This window comes from Syzygium oleosum, unplaced genomic scaffold (genome assembly GCF_021117445.2).
Source record: "Syzygium oleosum isolate NSW1041296 unplaced genomic scaffold, Sole_v2.1 Sole_v2.16, whole genome shotgun sequence".
Classification (NCBI taxonomy): Eukaryota; Viridiplantae; Streptophyta; class Magnoliopsida; order Myrtales; family Myrtaceae; genus Syzygium; species Syzygium oleosum.
Genome location: NW_026607500.1, coordinates 1,143,685 through 1,166,569, shown reverse-complemented (window position 1 = coordinate 1,166,569; position 22,885 = coordinate 1,143,685). Strand labels below are relative to the sequence as shown.

At 40.2% G+C, this 22,885-nt stretch overlaps 1 protein-coding gene across 4 annotated transcripts; it reads right to left on the bottom strand.

Moving 5' to 3' along the window:
- Nucleotides 1-6,083: 6,083 nt before the first annotated feature.
- On the bottom strand, nucleotides 6,084-14,086 carry LOC115686924 (auxin response factor 19-like). 4 transcript variants are annotated; one of them, XM_030612344.2, is made up of 14 exons: nucleotides 13,391-14,086; nucleotides 13,090-13,214; nucleotides 11,804-11,902; nucleotides 11,642-11,698; nucleotides 11,390-11,545; nucleotides 11,187-11,271; nucleotides 10,964-11,054; nucleotides 10,652-10,816; nucleotides 10,431-10,568; nucleotides 9,912-9,987; nucleotides 9,651-9,789; nucleotides 7,355-9,183; nucleotides 7,080-7,270; nucleotides 6,084-6,728 (listed from the first exon to the last, which is right to left on the bottom strand). In XM_030612344.2, the coding sequence occupies exons 1-14, from the start codon at nucleotides 13,452-13,454 to the stop codon at nucleotides 6,593-6,595; spliced, it is 3,351 nt and encodes a 1,116-aa protein (XP_030468204.1). In that variant the 5' UTR covers nucleotides 13,455-14,086; the 3' UTR covers nucleotides 6,084-6,592. The 4 variants fall into 4 exon arrangements, with proteins under 4 accessions (XP_030468204.1, XP_056174720.1, XP_030468206.1 ...); XM_056318745.1 differs by having other exon boundaries at nucleotides 10,431-10,565; XM_030612346.2 differs by having other exon boundaries at nucleotides 10,431-10,553.
- Between the last annotated feature and the right edge of the window lie 8,799 nt (nucleotides 14,087-22,885).

The window sequence follows — 22,885 nt, the reverse complement described above, 5'->3', positions numbered from 1 at the left end:
AGAATTGGCGGGACGAGTGAAATTAAGAAAGTGGCGTGTGGTGTGAGTTGGTGTGCGAGTGTGTTTGTATCGCGTGGTGTGATGCTCGATTATGGGGTAAAAACTACTAGGCATGGTATGGGACGTGCCCAAGTGGGTTTTGCTCTATAATCGGGGCACGCGCGCGGCGGTGATGTATTTCTGTGGCATACTGGCTGTGTGGTTGACTAACGTGCAGGGACGTGCGTGAGGAATTCCAGGTAGGGTCGCATGTGATTGTTAATTTGGCTCATCATTGTGTGTTATGTGTGTTTTCGTCCGGTGGTACGTGAGTGCCTACGTGGGATTTGGGGTTGTACATTTATTGAGATTCGTCTCACGGTTGTATAACCGTCACTTTCAGACCCCCAGCCTTAGACCCGGGAAGTTTGCCTCCTCTTTTTGGAAGTTCGAGGAACCGCCTTTGGTGCCTGGTGGAATTGCAGGTGAGTGTCCGGAGGTTCAAACCCGAAGAATTAGAAGCAGAGCGAAAGGGCGACCAGTAGGCTTTCCCTAGGATATTTTAGGGGTTGTGTAAATCGGGTTGACCCATAGGGAAGTTAAGTTAACCAGACCTTGATTTTTTGTTAAAACGGTGGCGGAGTATGTTCGTCTGTATTTATGTCTGTAATATGATGTTTGTATGTTTGGTGCTGTATGAAGATGTTGTTGTTTGATTGTTGTGGTGTTCTACCCCGTTGTCGTCATCTTTTTGTCCGGGGTTTTTATATCCGCTTCCGCATGTGGCTCTGATGTTTGGATTGGGTCGGCGACGTTCCTGGGACGTCGCATCATTTCGACCGGAGCAAGGGATGTCGCGAGCTCGTAGGGGTTCGGGGCGTGACACTATATATGTGCTTGCAAGTAATCTTTATCTTCAGTATTAGCATTACCTAATCTTTATCATCACGATTTGTCAAACAGCAGCACGTACCTGATTTCTACAATTGTTTCTACTAATGTTTTAAGTTGAACTTGTTATATTCCGCAAATGTTTTTCATAGTTCTCAAACGACCTATTCACCCCCCTCTAGATTGTATTGTTGGCCTCAATAGAAACTAATCACCCCCATTTTGAACATGTACGGGACCAGTAAAAGGAATCCAACAATCACCATATCCACAATATTATAGCACATCAAAATTGCACATCTCAACCAACCAAGTTAAAAGTGTTAAGTAGATTGAACTAACTTAACGTCTAGAGTTTTCACTTACCTTTGAACTAAACTCGGACAATTAAATGCCTTAACCCCCTTCTGTTTCTTGAAAGATAAACTCCAAGATCAAAAGTAGAGGAAATTTGCTTCTGAAGATTGTAAATAGAGTGACACGGCCAGGGTAAAATTTGAGTTTGAATTACTAAGGTCACCAGAAGATCCACTTGGGGTAATATGTCTAGATGTAAGTTGGTTTTCCATTCCCATTTACATGTGGCGAGGTTATATGGCCTAGTGCAGAAGAGTTTGACGACTAATGCCTTATGGTGATGACACTTGGTCTTTAGGTGTTAAGTTAGCATGAGGTCTCACTTTGGTAGAGATACATGGCTTTGCATGTATCCCTATAAGGGCATGTGAGTATTATGAAGATTAAAAGAGTCTTGACATGCAAAGATAACACAAGTGGCTCTCATGCTATTTAAGACAAATAAGTGGCTTACTAAGGTGGCTTAATAAGAACGATGACTCAAGGATATGTATCAAAATTGGTGGTAAAGTTTGAGTATATAAATGAGGCATACGGCCAAGCACTTATTCTCAAATGCCACGTGATGTGTTTGTGTCCTAATCCAAAATATTTGTGAATAATTATAATAAAAACAGTATTCTTTTACCTTTGGGGGGCATTAATGTAAGTAATTAATCATTAGTACTAATTAACTAAAGTTTAAATAAATAATACCACCCATCAACAACTAAAACAATGATAAAATAATTAGCTCCGCTCTACTATTAACGTAGACATCAACATTTTAAAATTTTAGTCTTCAATACGTCAAACTCAGAACGATTATGTTTGCGGAAAAATCATCTCTGCGTCTACTGTACCTCATAAAATTTACATTCTAACTAAGATTTCTACATGTCCACCCAATTTCTAATCTAAATAATGCTTAAATTTACAACTTAATAGTTTTATTGGATACCGAAAATTCCTAATGTCACATGATGTTTTGAGACAAAGATTATAACCGTTAGCAACCAAAAGACTACAGCAGGATAATTGGAAATCGTCAAAGAACGGCTGATAGCTTTTTGTCAAACTGTCAGAGCATCCGACAATGGGACAAATCCAACATACTCCATTTTGGGAAACCATGTTGATGTTCGAGGAAAAACGTCATATGGGCGATCATTTTCTTGGACAAGCAGCTTCTAACGACTTTCATTGACTCTTTGCTCCTCAAGACCATCTCTAATGGGGAGATTAAAGATGTCTATATATATGAGGATTAATGAAGCTCAAGGGGTTGGACTAAAAATAAAGAAAATTGTCACTGTTCATTGATGTTATCTCTACTGATAAAAGTGGGATATGTTCGTATGATACTTCCAGTATAGTGTTCTTGCTGCTCTTAATCTTGATAAGATGAAGCGTACAAAAGTGATAACAATATTTGAGTCATGATAGTGTGATCTATTATTGATGGGATTAATACTTGCTAATTGTAACTTGTCTTGGAGAGCACTATTGGATCCTAGCTCACGTCGTGACTGTTAGTCTAGAAAGTGTACGTAAGCTTGGAGATAAAACCAATATGTTGTGTGCTATCTTACTGATAGCATCATGCACACCTAATAATAATATCTGTCTTAACTGATTTTCCAGTGTTAGTTGTTCATTTCCGCAAAAGACTGTCCTAATCTTTAAACAACATATTCACTGCCCTTTAGGTTACATAGTTAGCCACAACACATGGAACTTTACCACCTATCTACTAAGTAATGTTGTGGGAAATGCAAAAGACAATTGGAAGAACCAAAACAAGTGTAAAGTTCGGAAGAATTGAAGCTAGAAACATAATAGCAAACATGATTTCGTGGTGGCATTTAGGAATCATGCGAAAATTGTGGCATTTTAAACATCAGAGTTGAGTCGCGTGATTCTCAATGTCACCAAATAAATGGCCCGTGATGACACAATACACATAATTGTCAGGGCTAATTAAATGAGACTCGAAAGATACACTTACAAAGAAGATGCACCAACACCGTCCTTCTCTTTTAGGGCTAATTCCAAAAAAAATACAAACTTTAGGTCAAGTGACAATTCTGGCCCAAACTTTTTTTGTCTCATAAAAAATCATCAACTTTCTCCCTTATCCCAAATCTAACCCCCCGTTGACTTTATGTTTGAAATTACCCTTGTTTGAGAAAAAAGGTTACGGTCGTGAGTTTGGCGGATTTCGTCCATGGCGTCTGTTGACGGGCAGTGGTCTACAACTTCAAACTATGACAAAACGACGAAGTCTGACCAAAGAGATTCAATCTGAAGATATTTTTGATTTGCCAGTGAAGTGAAGGAGATGAACAATTTCACCGTTATTTTTCAAGATGTGGCTCAGAGAAGAAGATAATGAATAGTGCTTGAAATCCAGTCAACAAGCCACGTGGATTTATTGCTGAGGTGAAATAGTCAAGTTAGATAATCAATGGTTCTAAGTCAAAGGGAGCCAGATTTGGGATTCAAGTGAAAGTTTGTGATTTTTTATGAGATAAAAAAAAGTTAGGGCCAGAATTGTCACTCGATCTAAAGTTGTTGCTTTTTTTTTTGGTATTTGGCCTCTCTTTTTATATAGCAACTTGTATGTTCTTGTATTTGTTGTTCATGGAATGGGCCTAAACTGAGGTTGCGACATGATTTGTACGTAGTGGACCAACCGGGTATTTTTCCGCGAAGCTGAAAGGTTGCACAACAGGAAGACAATAAAATTCATGTTCCTTATGATTCCTTGCCTCGTCATATCTGAGCAGGCTTCTGGCATGCGATGTTGTATTTGAAGAGCTCCCCCTAGCCCCGGCCATCTCTACATCATGTTAGACATGCTGCCTTCTCAAGTGGCCAGTCCCAGTTACGCATTCACCAAAAAATTTGGCACCACATTTCATGCAAACGGTCTTCTTGACACTCATTGTGCTTCATCTCAATCTGGAATGTCCTCTAGACATCGAACGCTCTTCTCTGCAAAGCAGTCACCGCAGTTGTTCTGGAGTTTCTTTGACGGTAGGGGTTTTGTCTGAGGTAGCATCTTGGGAGGGAATCCGAGGACTAGTTCGCCCCTGCAATTTCTTTCAATCATCCACTTGTTGTGTCTCTTGGTCATCGAATGGGTCTTGTTACCCAAGTGGAGGCAGACATGTACACTTCAAAATCACAAAACTCATCGAAGGACTCGAACATGTTTTGCCTAGCGAAGTCTGAACTATGGCTGAATAATCGAAAACGGTTGTTGCTGTCCATTGTGATATTTAGAGCGTGATAAATCGTTATAATGGGAAAAAAAAGTACGAGATTGATGCACGGTAGTAGAGAGTAAGAGCAATAAGAAGTGATATGCGAGTGAAGACGAGGAATGATGCACATGAAAGAGAGAGGACGTCAATCTACAGATAATTTTTCCTAGATGGTTATTGTCCAATGATAGTAGGGGCCTCAAAGACCCATCAAATATTTCCTAGAGACCGTATCCAGGATAATAGGAATTCAGGCCTCGGTCAGCCCAAGGTACCATGCCAGCATGGGCCCATCCCTGCTGGGCTGACACGGCCGTTAGCCAACCCTAATTTTGGTATTTATATCTTACTCAATCAGACATCCTAATTGGCTTTGATTGAGCCTTGTTGAGTGCTTTCGTCTTCTTGACTTTTCCTTTGCGAAAATCATCAAAAAAAGTTGTAAACCTGTTACAAATTATGCCAATTCAGTCTTAAATTTTTTTTTACCAATTAAGTCTTAAAACCCTTTACATTTGTGCTAATTCAGTCCATCCGACCAATTTTGACCGGATATCATTGACATGGATGGCTGTCATGGGTAATTTTTAATAATATTTTCTCGAATTTTTTATTTTTTGTTTCTTTTTCTTTTTCTTTTTTTCCTTCCCTTCTTCCTCTAGCTCATCGCCGGACCTCGCTAGCCACTGGCAAGGGTGAGCCTTGCTGGCCAAAGGAAGAAGGGAATGAAAAAAAAAGAAAGAGAAAGAAAAGATAATAATAACATATTATTAAAATTTGTCCACGTCAACGCTGACCGCGTCATGTAAAACGAGCGGTATCTATATTAGGGATTTCTAGCCAATTTTGGTCTGATGGACTAATTTGACACAAATGTAAAAAGTTTAGGACTCAATTAGCAAAAAAAAAGTTTAAGATTGTAGTAATATAATTGCAATAAGTTTAAGACTTTTTTAGTATTGTTCCCCTTTTCCTCCCTTTACAAAGAGAGACAGGTAAAAATAGGTTATCATCGTTAGAAAGCCATTATCATACTAGGACTTAAATTGTTGCGTCGCCGTCTCGTTAGCTTTCCATGCAAAATCTCGATGAAAAGCTACCATTTCCTCAAATGGGCAAGTAAATTGGACGCATGGCCCATTGATGCTTTCCATGCAAATTTTGATGATGTTGAACTCGCAACATCATCTTGTAAACTTAGGATGGACGTCACATGAATGAGCCGGAAACACCGGTTTCAATCAAGGAATTGAATAGAGAATGATGAATGATAAGCGATAGAAATTGCGTCTTTCGACAAAGTACCGTGATCGAATACTTCCGTCATCCTTCTTGCCCAAGGAAGTAAGTATTTAGGGTTCCAAGAGCAAACAGAGAATGCAGTTGGCAATGCAACGGATGGAAACAAATGGACATTTTTGCACGTTGATCATTTTAAACACTGATATTTGATGATTAATACGGATTGACATGTCCAACGGCTGAGAGATCGAGGGCATGACAATCTTATGTGTGAGACTTGTCTTCGCACCTGCGATCAGGCCCACCCATTGTCCATCGACACGAGGCAACAATGCTTTACCCCAACTATGAGTCATACAGGCAACGTAGTTTAACAGCCGACAATCAATTTAACATTCTTCTATACATGTCAAAGCTCTACGTCATACAAGATTTGTGGGAGAGAACGAAGTAAAAGGATGACAAAACCAACCTATTTGTCTAAACAACAGCTGTATATTACAAGTCCGAGGAACTGTGAGCACTAACGCATTCCTTCCATATAAACTGGATATGGATAAACACTTAGGGAAATTTTAACAAGTTAAGATTAAGAGTCATCAACAGACTTACACTGATGGCACCTGCAAGCCTCTTTCAGTACCAAAGTCGTTGCGGTTTCAGCTTAAAAGGGCGCACGCGGTCGCCATTGTCGTTAAAAGGGAACGTCAGGAAGCCTATCTTTATGTCACTGTGCTGCATCTAATATTGGTCAGCCGTGACTTGACAAGGCATGGCATAACATATGCCAGAGGAAAACCAGCAACGAGATTCCGAGAAGCAATAGAAGTCATCTTTGCCAAACAAAAAGCTAAAGGTGCCTTTGCAGAAGTAAATCACACGATCCCACCATCTGAGCTACTGCAGGCTTGATTCGGAAGGGCGGCATTTCCAAATTCCCCATCCAAGCTCATCTGTTGGACTTCTTGAGGGGACAAAATCTTGATATAGCGCACACAGTTCACAAAATCCCTGGAACAGAGAAGAAAACCAAATGTGAGAAATTGGAATTGTTGAGAGGAGGAAGTCATATTTGAGACTTGGCACTTAGCACTTTAAAGATGCCAATGATGCACTTGTCAGGACAAAGCAATTCCTATAGCTAGTTTTACGTTTAATATATGTAAAAACAATCAGCCATTGCAATTAATTTCAACAATCAAAGTGAAACATCCTGAATTGAAGAACAAAACTGTAATCAAAGCAAAATAATGTAACGAAAATGGTTTTAAAAAACACAGCACCAGCCAGAAGGAATGAAATGCAGGGAGCAAATTAGGCCATAACAGTATAAACTACACAGTGGAAAACTGAAATACTTACTCCCAAGGGTCATCTCCAACTAGCAACACATCATTCTCATGATCAACATACACTAGTTTCCACCCTATTTTTTGTCCATCTTCCAACTGTCCCTCTATGCCAAATCTACGAGCCAGGTCCTGTTTGAGATCGTCATAACCAGAATACCGGGTGATATCGACAGATCTACCAACAGCTCCGCGTTTGTAGACCTTCACAGAAATATTATTAGTACTAAGTAGTTTGAACAGGGAAAAAATCTAATGAGCAAGCATTATCTTTTATTTCCAACAGACCTTGGTGAATGTCCGCATTCGCTGAAACTGAGGAGCTGTAGGTCCCCATGGACCTCTGTTCACTAATGCACTTTCATTTAATGCGGATTCCATCAAGTTAAATGCCACATCCGGAACTCCAAAAGACTGAGAGACTATTGAAGATGAGAGCTGCTGGGGTTCTTTGGAGTTGTAATCAGCAAGTATGCCAGCAGAAGGAAGGTCACTGACAAAATCTTTGCCCAATCCAACCATACCCTTTCCAAACATAGAGTCAGAATTCACAGAAATTCCAGCCTGCACATCAGCATTAGAACTAAAAGGAACACTACTTCTAATATCGGCCTGAGCCTCTCCATCCTGACTCGTATCTCTAAACAACATTGACTGCTGATTGTAGGAGACTGAGCTGTTATTTTGCTGAATATGGACATCGCTCTGAGAAAGGCAAACTGAAGTTGTTGAAGATGAAGCATCTAAATAATCTGTTTGTGTTGTTGCCCCATTCAGGTATGTTTGAGCAGAGAAAAATCCTTGGTTTTGGCCCTTTGAAACATCCAGAGAAGGCTTTACATCAGGCTTTTGTTGGAATTCTTTCATCATGTTATTACCGTTAGACCCCATGGTTTCCAATGTGCTGGGATTCCAGAAAGTGGCAGTCGATTGTGACATGTCCTCGCTAATTGATGCACTCCGGTGAGGCCTACCATTCATCATTGACTGGACAATATTTGCACAAATTTGTCCAGATGCTGAAGTTGAACAAGGCACATCATCTGTAGTTACAGATGGCCCACCTGTGGCAGCTCCAGTCAGCAAACTGGCAGAAGCAGAAGCATGACTTGCTGAAATTTGTGGGAGTCCCATATGCCCCACCATTTCAGGTAGCAGCCCTGATTGCTCTTGCTGGAATTTTGGCTGCTGAGACGGATTAGAGAACCGCACATTCACTTGGCTACTATTCTTTTGAATTTGCTGGGGGATAATATTTGGCTGACTAAGTGAGCTTGGTGTGCTTTGAGGCATTTCCAGCATTTGGCTTGGTATCATGGACTTAGAAAAGTTATGAGAGATATCTGGATGTTGTCTCTGCTCCTGGAGTTGTTGCGGATGATTTGGCTGCTGTAACACTGACTGTTGGGCCAAAAGTGACTGTTGCTGCTGCTGAAGCTTCTGTAGTAGTTGAAACTGAATCTGGTTGTCAGACATTGGTAACTGTGGGCTTGATTGATCAGGCATCTGTGAGTTCAATGCACTCTGCTGCTGATTCTGACCCATAATCTGTTGCTGCTGTGGCTGATGTAAACTTTGAGGAAGGCTTCTATGGAACGGTTGGTTTTGATTCAAGGATTGCTGTGGGAGCAGGGTACTAGATTGGATCAGAGATTGGGGCTGAAGAACTTGGGCCTGAACTTGAGCCGAAGGCAGAGTCTGATTAATCAAACTTTGCCTCGGTTGTTGACTAATTTCGGTCAACTGTTGCTGTGGCTGCATGATGTTGGTCAGTGGATTCAACGTAGAAGGGAGCTTGGTTAGCTGATCGAGCTGCTGTGCTTGTTGGGGTGGTCTCTGGGTATTGAACTGTAAATTGTTCAATTGAGCCATTTGTGGCGCTGAAAACCCTAGTTGACGTGAGAGATCTGTTCCAGAGAGATTTTGTAGAACAGAGTTGGATAAGTTGGGCATGTAATTTGGCTGTACTGAGTTTGCAAAGGAAGGACTTTGTTGCATGTTCATCCAATGCATTAAGCTTAGGCCAGAGAGAGCATGGGGATCCTTCATACTAAGGTCATCGCCAAGCCATGGCATTGTCCTCTTAAACAGGCTATCTAAATCTGAGAAGTCATCATCTGCAAAAGGAAATGGAAAAGGTTAGATTTCCCATCATCAGCCGGAAGTCTATCTTCCTATCCCTTAATAAGACAATCTTACCACGAGATGTAGAAAGAGTTTACTTTTAAACTTCAAAGATTTCATTTACCGTCAGATTTTCATAGAACTATGTGTTCAAAGTTCCATTCATCAGTAGATTCATGAGCATGCAGTAGGAACTGGCTCTCCACTAGAGATAATATATCAGGATGTATTCATCTGGGTTTTCTTTTGCTAGTAGGATAGTTAAGATAAGGGTATTTACTATGTAAGCCCTGGCTATGGGCAAGGGAGAACCAATAAACAAAAGCAAGACTGGGCATCGATATTTACAAGACTAGTCTAGGTAAGAAATAAACAAGGGAAGAGCTTTTGTTTTCATTTTCCCCTAATACTACACAAAATTCCATCAAAATTCATTTGATTTGGTTTTATTAGTTTTTACCAGGCATCCCTGGTTGTCTTGGACGCTTGGATCTGAAGAACGGAGGAGGGCAGAGGAAGAATGGAGCAGTCACAGGTTCAATTTCCCAAATAGAGACACGTGCACGCTTTTCCCCAGCAGTTGATTCATCCCAACCAACCTATCCAAGGAAATAAAGTATTTAGGACCAAGAAACATTCAAATTAGAAATGCTAAGAGCCCATACTAAGAGCACAAGCCTGGTAAAAAAAGTAAACTTTGTAGGAACACGACACTGGATACCTGCAAATTGCGCCACTGTGAGTTTTTCCATCTAACAGGATCAATATCGCTGATACCTGTTATGGTACCCATAAACCTGCAGATCAGATGCCAACATATCATAATCTGAAAACTGGAACCTAAGCCAAACATTAAGTGGTCACTCTCAAGTGCAAGCTAATTCTAAATACCTGAAAGAGTTAGTCAATTGCTTCGTTTTTAACTTTTTGAGGAAGGGGATTATCAAAAACTTCAGTGGCTGAAGCCAAAGTTTAACAGGCCGAGTTGCATACTTTGCTATGTTTAGCAGTGTTACACAAGGAAACTCCAAAACTTGAGCTTTATCATGTACTCAATATATTTATGAGCAAGGATAATTAAAACCTCAAAAGGCATAGCCACATGCCGAAACAGAATCAGAGATCAACTCAGGTTTCCTTGTTATGTAGATAAATCATCTTGGCCATAACTCAATAGTTTCTACTCAGTAATGCATAACATTGATAAGGATACTCGCAAATTACGAAGAATAAAAAGTACCTTCTTGTTCCTGACTCTTCAGTTTCAAACATCATGCGAAATCGCATACCAAGTGATATTTGGTTGCTGTAAACTGCCTTGTAGTATTTGGCCAAAGGGATAACAAACTCTGACGGGCTAGCCCTGAGTGCAAAACTACTTTTAAGAGTACTATTAAAATAGTAATATGGCAAAGTGAAGCTGGATTGAGCCATATGAGAAAAAATTAAATAGAGACTGACCTTGGATTGTAGAACACAGTGAAGGGGCTATTATTCGCAGCAGCATGAGCAGCTGCGGCTAGGATGCCAATATGCATGCTATCACTTGACAATACTGATGAGGATAGATTAGTTGGTTGCCGGTTAGCCCGTCTAATGCCCAAGAGCAGCTGTTGTTTCTCATCCCTACTCACAAGTAATTAGCACGAGTTAGCAAAACAATTTTTTCCCAAGTTAGCAGATCCATCTATTCATGCAAGCACGGACGACACAAACAGAACTACATCTTTTCCTCTCAGAAATAATTACAGAATATCAGCAATTGATCTTCACCTAATAAAAAGAACTGAGTCGCCTGCAAAGAGCCTTTTTCCACTAACAAATAAGCTCCATCCAGTAGTAAGGAGGTGGCGCTTCGGTTGCCCTGTGATGAGAGTTTACTGGGGTTTTGCATCACATATAGCTATAAGGCAAAAAAGGAAGAGCAACAGCAATTGGGAAAGCACAAAACAGCTCTATGAATGAGCTACAAGGGCAGGGCAGCATGAGGACATACCACGGTAGATATGGCGGAAGTTCCACATATTGTCATGCAAATCTCTTGCCATAAGTTCTTGAGCAGGAGGTTGCATAGAGAAATCCTAATAAAAATATCAAGTTCCTTATATTCGAATAGTCACCAAAAAATTAAGTCCATTCCCTTCGAACATAAGTAGAGAAATAATTCCTCTGATTCAAATGCAAGGAACAACTACTCACAAGAGAAGGGAAAATCTTCTCTGCTGCACGACGAGGCACAGAAAAACCTCCATGGGTGCTTGTATCACTTGCAGTCAATGTTTTACAGAAAAAGTCTGGTTGGGCCTTAGTGGTTTTGAGTGCAAGATCCGACCTCAACAAAGCCTCCTTGTCGAACTGCAAAGAACCAACTTCAATTTGAGTCGGGCACTCACAAATCTCAATCTTTTATCTCTATTTAGTAGGCAGATGCAATGTAAGATTAAGCCTTACTGAAGGAACAGGTTGTAGAGTCATCTGAGCATATACTTCATCAGTTTCTGGATCTGCCTAAAGCATGAAAAGGAAAAATCGCCACAATTAATTAGAGCATAGGTAGCACGAGATACACTTGTGGGCTACCAAAAAAATCAGGTCAAAGAAAAGTAGACGCACATGCAATGTAACACTGTGAAGTAGGCATAGCAGCTTGGAGGGAAGATTTGGGTAGTTTGGCACTTGAGCGTCCACATCTTTCTTCATAGAAGCTGCAACCTGAAGCAACAAAACTGCATTGGAGATCGGGCGGATGGCTCTCTATAGTACACGATAGCCGCGATAAAGGTGCACTGGTACCAATCATCAGTTCTATTTACAATCATATCTGGTTGGACATTGAGATTGGCTTACAAAGTGACACAGCAGACTTCTATTGAGCGCTTGTATGAAATTCACTTGTTTAAATTCTTGATCTAAGTTTGCCACGTTAGTTGGTAGACCAAATTTTGTAAGGCGTAGCTAACATCCCTAGCATTACCCAATCGAAAGAAGAGGAACTAACACGACAAGCTACTCAAGATAGACCCCTTCGAAATCATCAAAACCTCAACTTTAGTCCTTAACTCTAGTTGAATTAAGTTTTCTTTCATGCCAGAGGTTGACTAAAAGAAATACTGGACAAAAGAAGATAGACTCGAGACACTTAAAGCTGTAATTGAGACGCCTTCCCAACTTCATCATGCTGTAATTGAGTCGCCTTTCCAACTCCATTACAACCATTTTAGCTAAAAGAGAACTTTCATTCTAAGTCTTCAATATTTAACAAAAACTTAAAGCTAGTCAGAGACTTTGTAGTCATGCAATGTCAATCATTCAATTGGATTCCAAACTCATTTGAGTCAAGAACCACAAAATGAGCACTCTACTTAAGCAGTATAAAGATAGAGATCAGATGGATCAACAGCTAGACAGGTTCACAAGTAAACTCGGTGAAAAGGGTTAAAAGTTGTCACAAACTCAAAGACGCCAGTTTCTGCGGAAAGCAGCTCAACCCGATCAACAAACCATGTTTCTTTCCTCCTTTTTCTCTCTTTTTTTCAATCAATTTCCCATTTTTGCTGCTATGAGCATGTTAAGGCCAGGTCAAATCACCACATGAAGAAAGCGCATGTAAGGCCAAGTTGAATCACCACGTAAAGGGAAGTGCATGAAAGCCCGTAAAATCAGAACCACACACGAGGCCAATTAGACATGTATTCTCGATGAATCCGCCTGTCGTATCGATGCAACCACATGTTCAATGAACTGAAAGGTGGCAATCCCAACTGGGAAATCTCAGATTTTGAGTGTGGCAACTTAGATTATTACAATGCACAACTAGTCTAAACTAGATAGGTGGAACAACCAAAGAACACGAAAAAGGAAAGAAAACAAAAGTAGAGAGAGAGAGAGAGAGGGAAAACCTGTTCGCTGTGGCCTTGAGGGAAGTAGACGACGTGGGTCCCAGCCGGCGGCAAGTTCAACAACGGGCCGGCGCAAGCTTGCCACAGCTCCGGATTTATCACACTCTTCTTCTCTCCGCCACCTGCTGCCATGTGTCAACACTGATCTCTCTCAGATCGCCGTTCCTTCTTTTCCCGTCACTTTCCCGTGGTTTCCCGAGAAAGTGAAACGGATCGGCCGAAGAGAAAACAAAGTCAAAGTTGCAAATCTCAACACCGGAAGCTCCGGCGAGAGAGAGAGAGAGGGAGAGAGAGAGAGTACCTTCGCACGGGCTGGCGGCGGCGGCTGCCGACGAAGCACCGGCACCGCTCGCCGGGGTCTTCATCACTTACTTTCCGACGACTCTTCTCCCCCTTCCTTTTACCTGGGGCGGACGGGAACCGAACCGCCTAGCAATAGCTCAATGCCTTCTTCACATACCGGTTCTCGATCATCTCCGGCGAGAGCACACAACCTCGGCCAACGGCGACGCTTCAGCCGGCTGCAAAGCGAGTACTTTTCTTCTCCCCCCCAAGCTCACACAAACCGCCGCACGCGGCACGGGAGTACACGCAACGGAGAGGGTAAGTTCCCGAGGCAAGCTCGCGTCGAGCTCCCCGATCAGGCGAGAGAGAAACTCCCCCGCGAAAACTTCCACGGCACCGGCGGCGGCGGCGGCGGCGGCGGCGGCGGCGGCGGAACAGCGAAAAGAAGGCTTAGAGGAATCAAAGCTCCGCGCGAAAAGCCACCGGAAGGAGGTAGACCCAGATGCAGCCGCAGCCGCAGCTCAAGGGTCGACAGACGGGTGCTTTGACCCGCCGGCGGGGGAGCTCAGGCGGGTCGGCCGGAAATGGCCTCGCCGGCGAAGGGCCCGACGGCTACGCACCGAGGGAGAGGGAGCGGAAGAGAGATGGTGGAATGTTGAGCTCCTCTTGGGACGGAACGCCGGAGCTTTGGCCCGCCCGCCCCCGCAATCTTTCCCTACACCGACCAGACGACAACCACCGCCCCCCTCCTCTCTCTCTCTCTTCCCTTTGGGGAGTGCTTTCTCTCTCTAGGAACAGTGGGGGAATACGAGGATCACGATTTAAAGGTCACTCTCTCTCTCTCTCTCTTACTTTCTCTCTCCTCTGTCTGTATGCGTCCATGAAAATGGCACGGGGAGATCAAGACAGCCTTCTCTTTGTTGTTTTTCAACCGGGGCTCGGGGATTGGTGGGTCGAGTTGACCATCGGGAGTTTAAAGGAACAAAAAAAAAAAGGAGGGGAAAAGTGCGTGGGGGTTAATTAATTTCACTTCGACCCAAAAAATAAATTTTAATTTCACCCTTTTTTAAAAAAAAATATTAATTGATTTCACTTTTTTTTTTAAATTTTTTTTGATTGATTTCACTTTTTATTACAAAAAAAAAAAAACGAATTAATTTCACTTCCACTTGCTCAACCATGGTTTGGGGGGTGGTTTGATTAGCAGTTATAGCCATGTTGTAATAAACTAGATAAGGGTGGGGCCCCCCCACCAGGAAATTCCGCATTTGCCCTTTCCCCCCCCCGGGGAGACCTGACGCCTCCCGCCCCCACTTTGCAGCCGGAACAGAGCTGAAACACGTGCAGCATTGACCGCGGTTGACCCCGAAATAAGCTCCGGCTTGGCACACGCGCATTCCAGTTCATCTTCTTTTCTTTTCTTTTCTTTTCTTTTTTTTTTGTATTATTCGTGATCTGGGGTGGGAAGGGCTGATCGGTGTCGGCGACCCTTTGAGCCATGATTGCTCTGCGCCACCCGTGACTCGAATGCTCGAAGTTGGCTAGCTCATCACCTCGGCCCTCAAGATGCTTGGTAGCTGGTGAAGCCTCCTTGGACGAGATGTCTCACGGCTAGGCAACGCAACATAAGTTGTTAGAAGGCCCACACCCATGACGTGAATCGACTCGTGATCTCGTGATGGACTAGCAACCCATTAATTACTAGGCCAACCACATTGGTGATTTGTGATACACATGCTTTGAATTAAGATGTAGGTGGGCAAAAAAAAAATTGTTATAGGAGGTTTTCCCAACAATTATGTTACTAAAGAGCCAAATGTATTCAGGTGTTACGACTTACGCAAACAATGGAAAGTGTACTTGAGTACGACTATAAGAGAAATTAGGAAGATTATAGCGTTGATTCACTTAGATGTTTTTTTTTTTTGGTAAGGTAATTCACTTAGATGTTTGTAGGCTGCCAAATTTTTGCTTACAATTGTGGATGACTACTTGAGGTGGATCTAGGCATTCGTGCTAAGGCACAAGCTTGATGCTACTGTCGGGATAGACAGTCAATCGAAAAGGAAGCTAGTAAGATGATCGAGCATACGCGGACAAAATAGTGGCATAGAGTTTTGCTCAAAGCTATTAAATGAATTTTGAATGAGGGAAGGCGTAATGAGTCACCGCAATAGTGCTAGTACATTACAAAGGTTGCAGAGTTGACGAGCAGAATGTTACTAGAAATAGCCTATAAGATGCTCTCTTGTGCTGATATGGCTAAGAAATTTCTAACGAATGCACTTAGTACGACGAGCTACCTGATGAATATATATATATCCATCTACTTCGATTGGATGTTGGTCTCTCAAAGAAATGTGGTCAGATAACGTGACAATTGTGCCCTTATTAAATGATAGTTACCATATTTGATTGAATCCCTAACTTCTGAATCTTCACTACTGTTCAATACCAATTGTGCCCTAATTTGTTGCTCTCTCTCTCTCTCTCTCCAAATTGTACCCTAGAACCATTCCTTTTTGGAAAACCGCTCCTTCTCTGCTCTAAATTTAAATCCAATCTTCTCAATATCATCCATGGCTCTTGTCAAAAAGCATATTGCTCGCAGGAAGTACTCAGGAGTTCGAAAATCTTCCGGAATAGCTTTAGTATTCTCGCGACCTCTGAAGGAATCATACAGGCTAATCTCATAGAGATAAGTAACGAGTCTAAAACAGAGAGTGGGGAAACACCGCTGATCCGACGCCGAAAAGGAAGTTCTAGTACAATGCCTCCTCCGAAGGAGAAACCCTCAATGATAGAAGAGGATCCTGCAACTCCTTCAGGTAACGTCAATATCGAAGGAGTAATAAAAAATAAATTAGAAAGTTTGAGAAAGAAAGGAACCTCAAAGGAAGAAATTTTAGAACTGGTTAAAGGAATTGGATTGATTCCTCTAGAGGCTTTACTCTACTGCCAAAGGAAGCCCAACTTTAATTTCTATAAAGGGATAAGTGCACTACAAGTCCTAAAACTTATCACAAAAGTGTATTTGAGTCCTAAAACTTACAAAAAGTTCATTTGAGTCCTAAAACTTGTCAAAATGGTTCATTTGAGTCCTAAAGTTAACACCGTTAGATTTACTAACGGAAAACGCTGACGTGGCGCTGACGTGTCATTTTAAATTATTTTTCTTGAGACACGTGGCGCCACGTCAGCAAAAATAACAATAAAAATAGAAAAAGCTGTAAAAAAACCAAAAAAAAAAACAGAACCGACGGTGGCCCCAGATCTGAACCGGCGGTCCGGTTCCCGGGCGGGTCCATGGAACCGACGGGCAGTCCTCGGTCCCAAAATTGAGGACCAACACTGTGCGGGTTGGTCCTAGGGTTAGGGGGTGGACCGGCCTAACCCGGACCATGCTCACCCCTAGTCAATATGGAGATAGGAAAAAAGACCATGAGAAAAATGCATCTAAGGGCCACTATGACGAGATGGATGAATGTTGAGAACTAAGTTGCGGAAGTTGGAGATGGAGATGATGAATTGGCTAGGATAGTTCTAGAGGAAACTCTCTCGAAGAAACAAGGAACAAAAAAGAAAGGTAGAATGAAGCAAGTAAGGTAAGTCAAACATTCCTATTTCTAGTACTGCAAAAGGAAAGAAGAAGGCGATTGTATCTCCGCTGAAGAAAACTAAAAATGTTACTAATCTAAGCAAGACACAGCAAGCACCACAATCTTCATCAATTGCCGGAAAGGATATAGAAGAAGAGATGGAAGGGTTTAGAACCTTAAGAGGAGATTTCTAGCAAGAAAGAAAGAGGAAAATAAGACTCAGGGGGAGTTTTCTAGAGGAGGAGAATTGCGAAAAGAATCGTTTGACTTAAGTGAGTTGAAAAAAAGATGTCAAAAGCCTCATGGAACAGATGACAAAACTGGCGAATTCTCTGAAAAACCATGAAGATTGGTTTTGGGCGTTATCTGAACAAAATTGAGCAGACTCTTCATTCCATGAAGTGCTATGACGCACTTGAGGCAAATCTTGATCTCTTAATATCACCTTCATCCTTCAAGAAAAGAAGAAGAGGATGATTTCTAATGTTGAATGTTGTTGCTGAATATTTATATGTTCTATTTTGTAATGGTTGATTTGGTACTTTGACTATAACTATTTGGGTTTGTAACGATGATTTTAGTATTGTGATTGCTTGCATATTTAGGACTTTTAACTATGACAAAATGGGGGAGAAAGATACGTGAGACATGCAGATGAATCGAGATGAGAACTACAAGTATATGAGGATTGCGAAGGAGCTTAAAAGCTGATAGATGCAACAAAGAACAATTGATATAAACAACGAAACGGGGGAGCGGGGTGGGGAAGCAAAATGATGCCTCTACTCGCTACTCACTCTCTAACTCGTTTCTACTCGCTTTTGCTTTCCTAAATTGGATTAAAATCTGTTCTAAAAATGATTGCACAATTTTCATATCACTGTCGCTTAATAATCACCATATAGAAACATATACTCAACTCTGATCATATGGTGTTTCTATCGTCTCTAGATCTTACTCGTCGATACCAATACTTGTTTTTACATACCACATCAATTGCTTGTTTTTACAATAACATCCTTATTAAATCAAAAGCAATTGACATTTTATTTTATTGTATATCAAATCTCAAATTACTTATGTTTGTCGCATCTGCATACAAGTAAATAGTTTTGACATTATCAAAGAAGGAGAGATTGTTGAGAAAACTCCTAAGGATTTTAATAATGACAAAACTATCTCTTGTGAAGTTTGATAGATGGAAGTGTTGTTTTTGTTCAGTTGACTACTGATGACACAACACCATTGAAACTATCCTTGATATTAAGTGGAAGAATCTGAAAGAGTGGAATGACCTTAAGGGTGAACATGTCAAAGAGAACAAGAGTTCGAGAAGACTTGGAGAAACCAATAAGTGAACAAATTTGAGGAAGTTAAATTCATATGTGTGCTCGAGAAAAATCGATGGAGTTCGATAAACACAACAACTGTTAGCTATACCATTTGGCAGAACCAAGAATAATTGATGGAAGCTACAACTTATATCAAACTAAGAAGATCACTACTAGACAAGCGACATTATGAAGCCCGGAATTTCTTTGATCGTTACTAAGCATTCAAAGGAATCTGATAGCCAATCACAAGCCTAGAATTACACATTTATTTTCTTCGAAGTGAATCCAATCTATTATTCATCATACCGTTGTACAAGGATAATTTCCTAACTCGGAGACTCTATTCTTGGAAATGGCAAGATTGCTGGAAGATCTAATTGTACGAGCAACCAAATCTCAAGTGATTTTATTGGAATCTACAACGGCTACATTGATTATTCAAACGGTCAACTTGAAGATTGATGTCTATAAAAAGGACCAACGCATGCCAATGTTGATATACAAAGAGGGACGAATTACAAGAATTGCAAAGAATGCTTTATACGCTTTGTGATAAATTGATTTTGCTCTTTGAGATACACTGATAGTTGATCTTTTGAGATGTGTACAAGTATTGTAGTAGTGCGTGCATTCATGTTAGTGTGATCTACCAGCTTGGATTGGAAGCAGCATAAGCTATATTTGTAACATCTCAAGAGCTACTAGCGAATTCTAGCCTTAATTAGTGGACATTAGTATGGAAGAGTGGATGTAGACTTATCCCAAGCCGAACCATTATAAAACTGTGTGCATCTATTTCTATCTCATTCTACTTGCTATTTCATTTATTTGATTGGAAGAAATGTGCACGTAGTTTCTACTCATGTCTAGTTTGTTCCTACATATGCAAACTTGCTTCTACTCAATTCTGCAAAAAGTTGTCACGTTTGTTAAATAACTTATTCACCATCCTCTAGGTTATATCACTAGCCATAAACATAACTCAAGGCTGCATTGAAATTTTGTGGTAAAAATCCTAGGTGCTTGTGGAATTGGCTTGTCGTCGATTCTCGATTCCACTCTTAGAAATAGACTACCTGGATCATGATTGGCCCCAGTTTCACAATTAAATCTTAGTGTAGTTTAGCCGCCTCAGTTTTTTAAAACATTGATTCAAAATAATCAACAAGTTCTTTTGTTTGGTCGTCGCGGAATTCTTACGCGAATGCAACAAGTATGATAGGAAGTTTCCTACATCACTAAGGCAGGGAAGAAATCGAAGTGCCATTGCAAGCTTAGAAGTACTACCTCGCCATCCCAAAATTGGGTTGAAAAGCGTTTGTGGTCTATTGCAAGATTGAAATGGCGAGAAACTCGTAAAGTGAGAATTTGTTAGAAAGTCGGAATTTTTGAAAAGTTGTGAGAGAGTGAAAAGTTGAGAGAGAGAGAGAGAGAGAGAGAGAGAGAGAGAGAGAGAGAGAGAGAGGTGGAGGTGAAGGTGGACATGAGAGGGATAGACTTCTAATTATGAGATTTTTTATTTATTTTAATTTTTTCATCTTAAAAATGAGATGGATATATTGCAGCTAGCAAGGATCACCTAGAGGGGGGTGAATATATGATCTTAATAATTCTTGATAAATTTAAAGCGGAATTCAAAAAATCAAGAACAAAGTATGAACTTAAAATACAACGTTTAGATTTTAAACAATCTTTAGAAGCAATTGTGCAAGTGTGCAATAGGTTGTAATGAACAAAAGGAGCTTTAAAGGATGAGAAAATCTGCACACGAGACATATAATGGTTTAAATTAGATCAAGCCTACTTTCACTCTCCTGTGATGACAGCTTATTGGCTGACTTCCACTAGATGATCAATTAAGAGATTAGAAATGTGAATAATAACACTCAATATATGATAGGTCTTGATATCTAATTCAATCGCTCTTTCAATACTTCTCTCAAGATCACATATTTTGGCACACAGAAGACAAGCATATATGTTTGAAGTATACTTACATTTTGGAATTGTAGATTCTGGGCTTTGTCTCTTATTTCTGCTCCTCGACACCTTTATCTCATTTTATACTCCTCAACTTCCAATCTAACCAATAGACAGTTTTTAGATGATCATTTTCCAATCTATCCGTTGGACAGAACTGTATCAAGAAAATTGAGTAGCCTTAAGGGACAAAATCTAAATCTTCATTGATTTTGATCGCTCGTACAATCAAAGTATTGGTTTCCATAAGTAGAGGTTCTCCACTTTATCTCTCATCAATCTCTTCAATTACTAATTAAAGACACTTCATGTGTCACCAATCATTCGTGCTTCCCTGCTTGGAAGTGCCCATCATTCTGATTGGCTACTCAAAAGAGGTGGAGATTGAATTGAATTCTAAATTATTGAAAGTTGATCTAAGTTAAGAACAATTTAATGCTCTGGCTATGTAAGCAAGAACATACACGTAGTCGGGCGACCCTCCTTAAAGTTTACCCGCACGGTTCCGCGTACCTTAGAAGGTATGATTGGCCAAATGACCGCCATGATTGGCCAAATAACTGCATCAATTAGGAGGCACCATTGTCACTCCTTGTACTTTTGTAATTGCTTTTGCTTGAATAGGCAATGGCTTAATTAGATTCTTCATCTCACATATATTTTCCACTTTTTTGCCGAGAAACAAATAACATCGAGAAAACGGAATAAATGATTCGTTTGTTTCGCAAAAAATGAACGATTTGAAAAATATTTTCCTATAATTGACTGCTTTTATTTCTTGAAATAATTAGTCAATGGAAATTTTTTTTTTCATTATCAACAATAATTTATGTCTAAACTTTCATGAACGATGAAAATATTTATCGTTCTTTTTTTTAAGCGATACAAATGATCATTTTTAAGAAAATATTTTGCAAATGAGATAATTGTCCAAAAAGTCCTAAAACTATTGTATGGCACCAATTAGGTCCTAAACCTTTCAATCGTGTCAATTTAGTCATAAACCTTTTGACGATTTGCCAACTTAGTCCTAAACCTTTCAATTTGTTAATTTAATCATAAACCTTTTAAAAATTTGTTAATTTAGTCCTAAACCTATTATTTGCATAATTGATTAGAAGAACTACATTGGCAAATCGTCAAAAGTTTAGGACTAAATTAGCAAATCATCAAAAGGTTTAGGACTAAATTGGCACAATTGAAAGGTTTAGGACATAATTAGTAAATCATCAAAAGGTTTAGGACTAAATCGGCACAATTGAAAAGTTTATGACTGAATTAGTCACCATATAATAGGTTTAGGACTTTTTGGACAATTTTTCTTTTCCTAAATCATTTATTTTCCGTGAAACAAATGAACTTGAAAGAGAAAAAAGCGAGAAAAAAAATCCAACAGAAGAAATAAAAGAATTGTGGTTGGAAAAGGGTCTTTGATGGTCTAACTCCACTGTCAAAATGGCTGTATTTTCTCCCTCATTCAATCTAAAAAAGTAGGCATTCCAAGGATCAACCAGAATGTCAACTATAGAGACCTCCACATCCTTTTTTGCTCTGAAAAACCTCCACATTTCTTCATCAGGTTGCTGCTCAAATAGTGGGGAAGAGAAAGACAAATCAAATTAGGTCGGCCTCAATATAATAATGTTTCTTTTCTTGCATTACCTTCATCCGAGGGTAAAGCTAATAATGGCCCACTGCCAGTTCGTAACCCACGCCGCGCCCACATGCAGACGGCAGAATCCTCATCAAACTTCCACGATTTCGGCTTCTTTTTCTAAAGACGAAGTATCATGGGATTCAAAGCGATGATGAATGCTTGCGGCGCAGAACGTGGATTAGGTGGAATCGTGTGTTAGTGGATGCAATAATCTTAGGTTACCAAAAACAATAGCAATACAAAAGTAGGTCATATGTTCCGGAAAAATATTACGACGCGTCGTGTGTCTTTTTTAATGACGAGAAAGCTTGCTTTTGAGAGGTGGAAATCCCGATTTGTGGAATACTTTACCGACCTCGTGGATCGGCGAAGTAAACGTGAAATTATTTGCCCTAGGCAATGAGGGAATCGAACCCATGCCCGCGTGCTTAATCCGTATGAAACTCTGTTTTAGCTTAAATAATGAAAATGACCCAACACCATAAATTATATCATTTGTGTTAATGAACATCGAATCTTGCAATTACTAATCCGTGTATGTTTAATAAGGAGAACTTCGATTTCTAGACTCGGTTCTCTTCAGAAATCAAGGACTCTAAAGACTTTGTTTATTTCACGGAATATGAAAAATCTGAATAGTATTTTCCCAAAAATGATTGCTTGTATCGCTTATAAAAATGAATGAACAAAAAATATTTTCATCATCCATAAAAATATTTAGACATAATTGTGATCGATAATGAAAATATTTTTCGTTAACTGATTATTTCAGGTAATTCAAGCGATCGTTATTAGGAAAATATTTTTTAAATTATTTATTTTCTGTCAAAGGCCCTAAAATTTGTTTTCGAAAAACTTGTTAGGATATTTTATACGTTAATAACATCAAATGTGATAAAGACTAGTGTGTCAATTCTTAGAATGTCAACATCTCAAAGGCC

Bases quoted from the DNA above. Each gene is read 5' to 3' on its own strand.
- LOC115686924 (XM_030612344.2), bottom strand. From the start codon at position 13,454: ATGAAGACCCCGGCGAGCGGTGCCGGTGCTTCGTCGGCAGCCGCCGCC. The intron at 11,699-11,803 runs GTGCGTCTACTT...TTCATGCTTTAG, and splicing joins TTCACAGTGTTACATTGCAT to GCAGATCCAGAAACTGATGA. The intron at 9,790-9,911 runs GTATCCAGTGTC...TTCCTTGGATAG, and splicing joins CACAGTGGCGCAATTTGCAG to GTTGGTTGGGATGAATCAAC.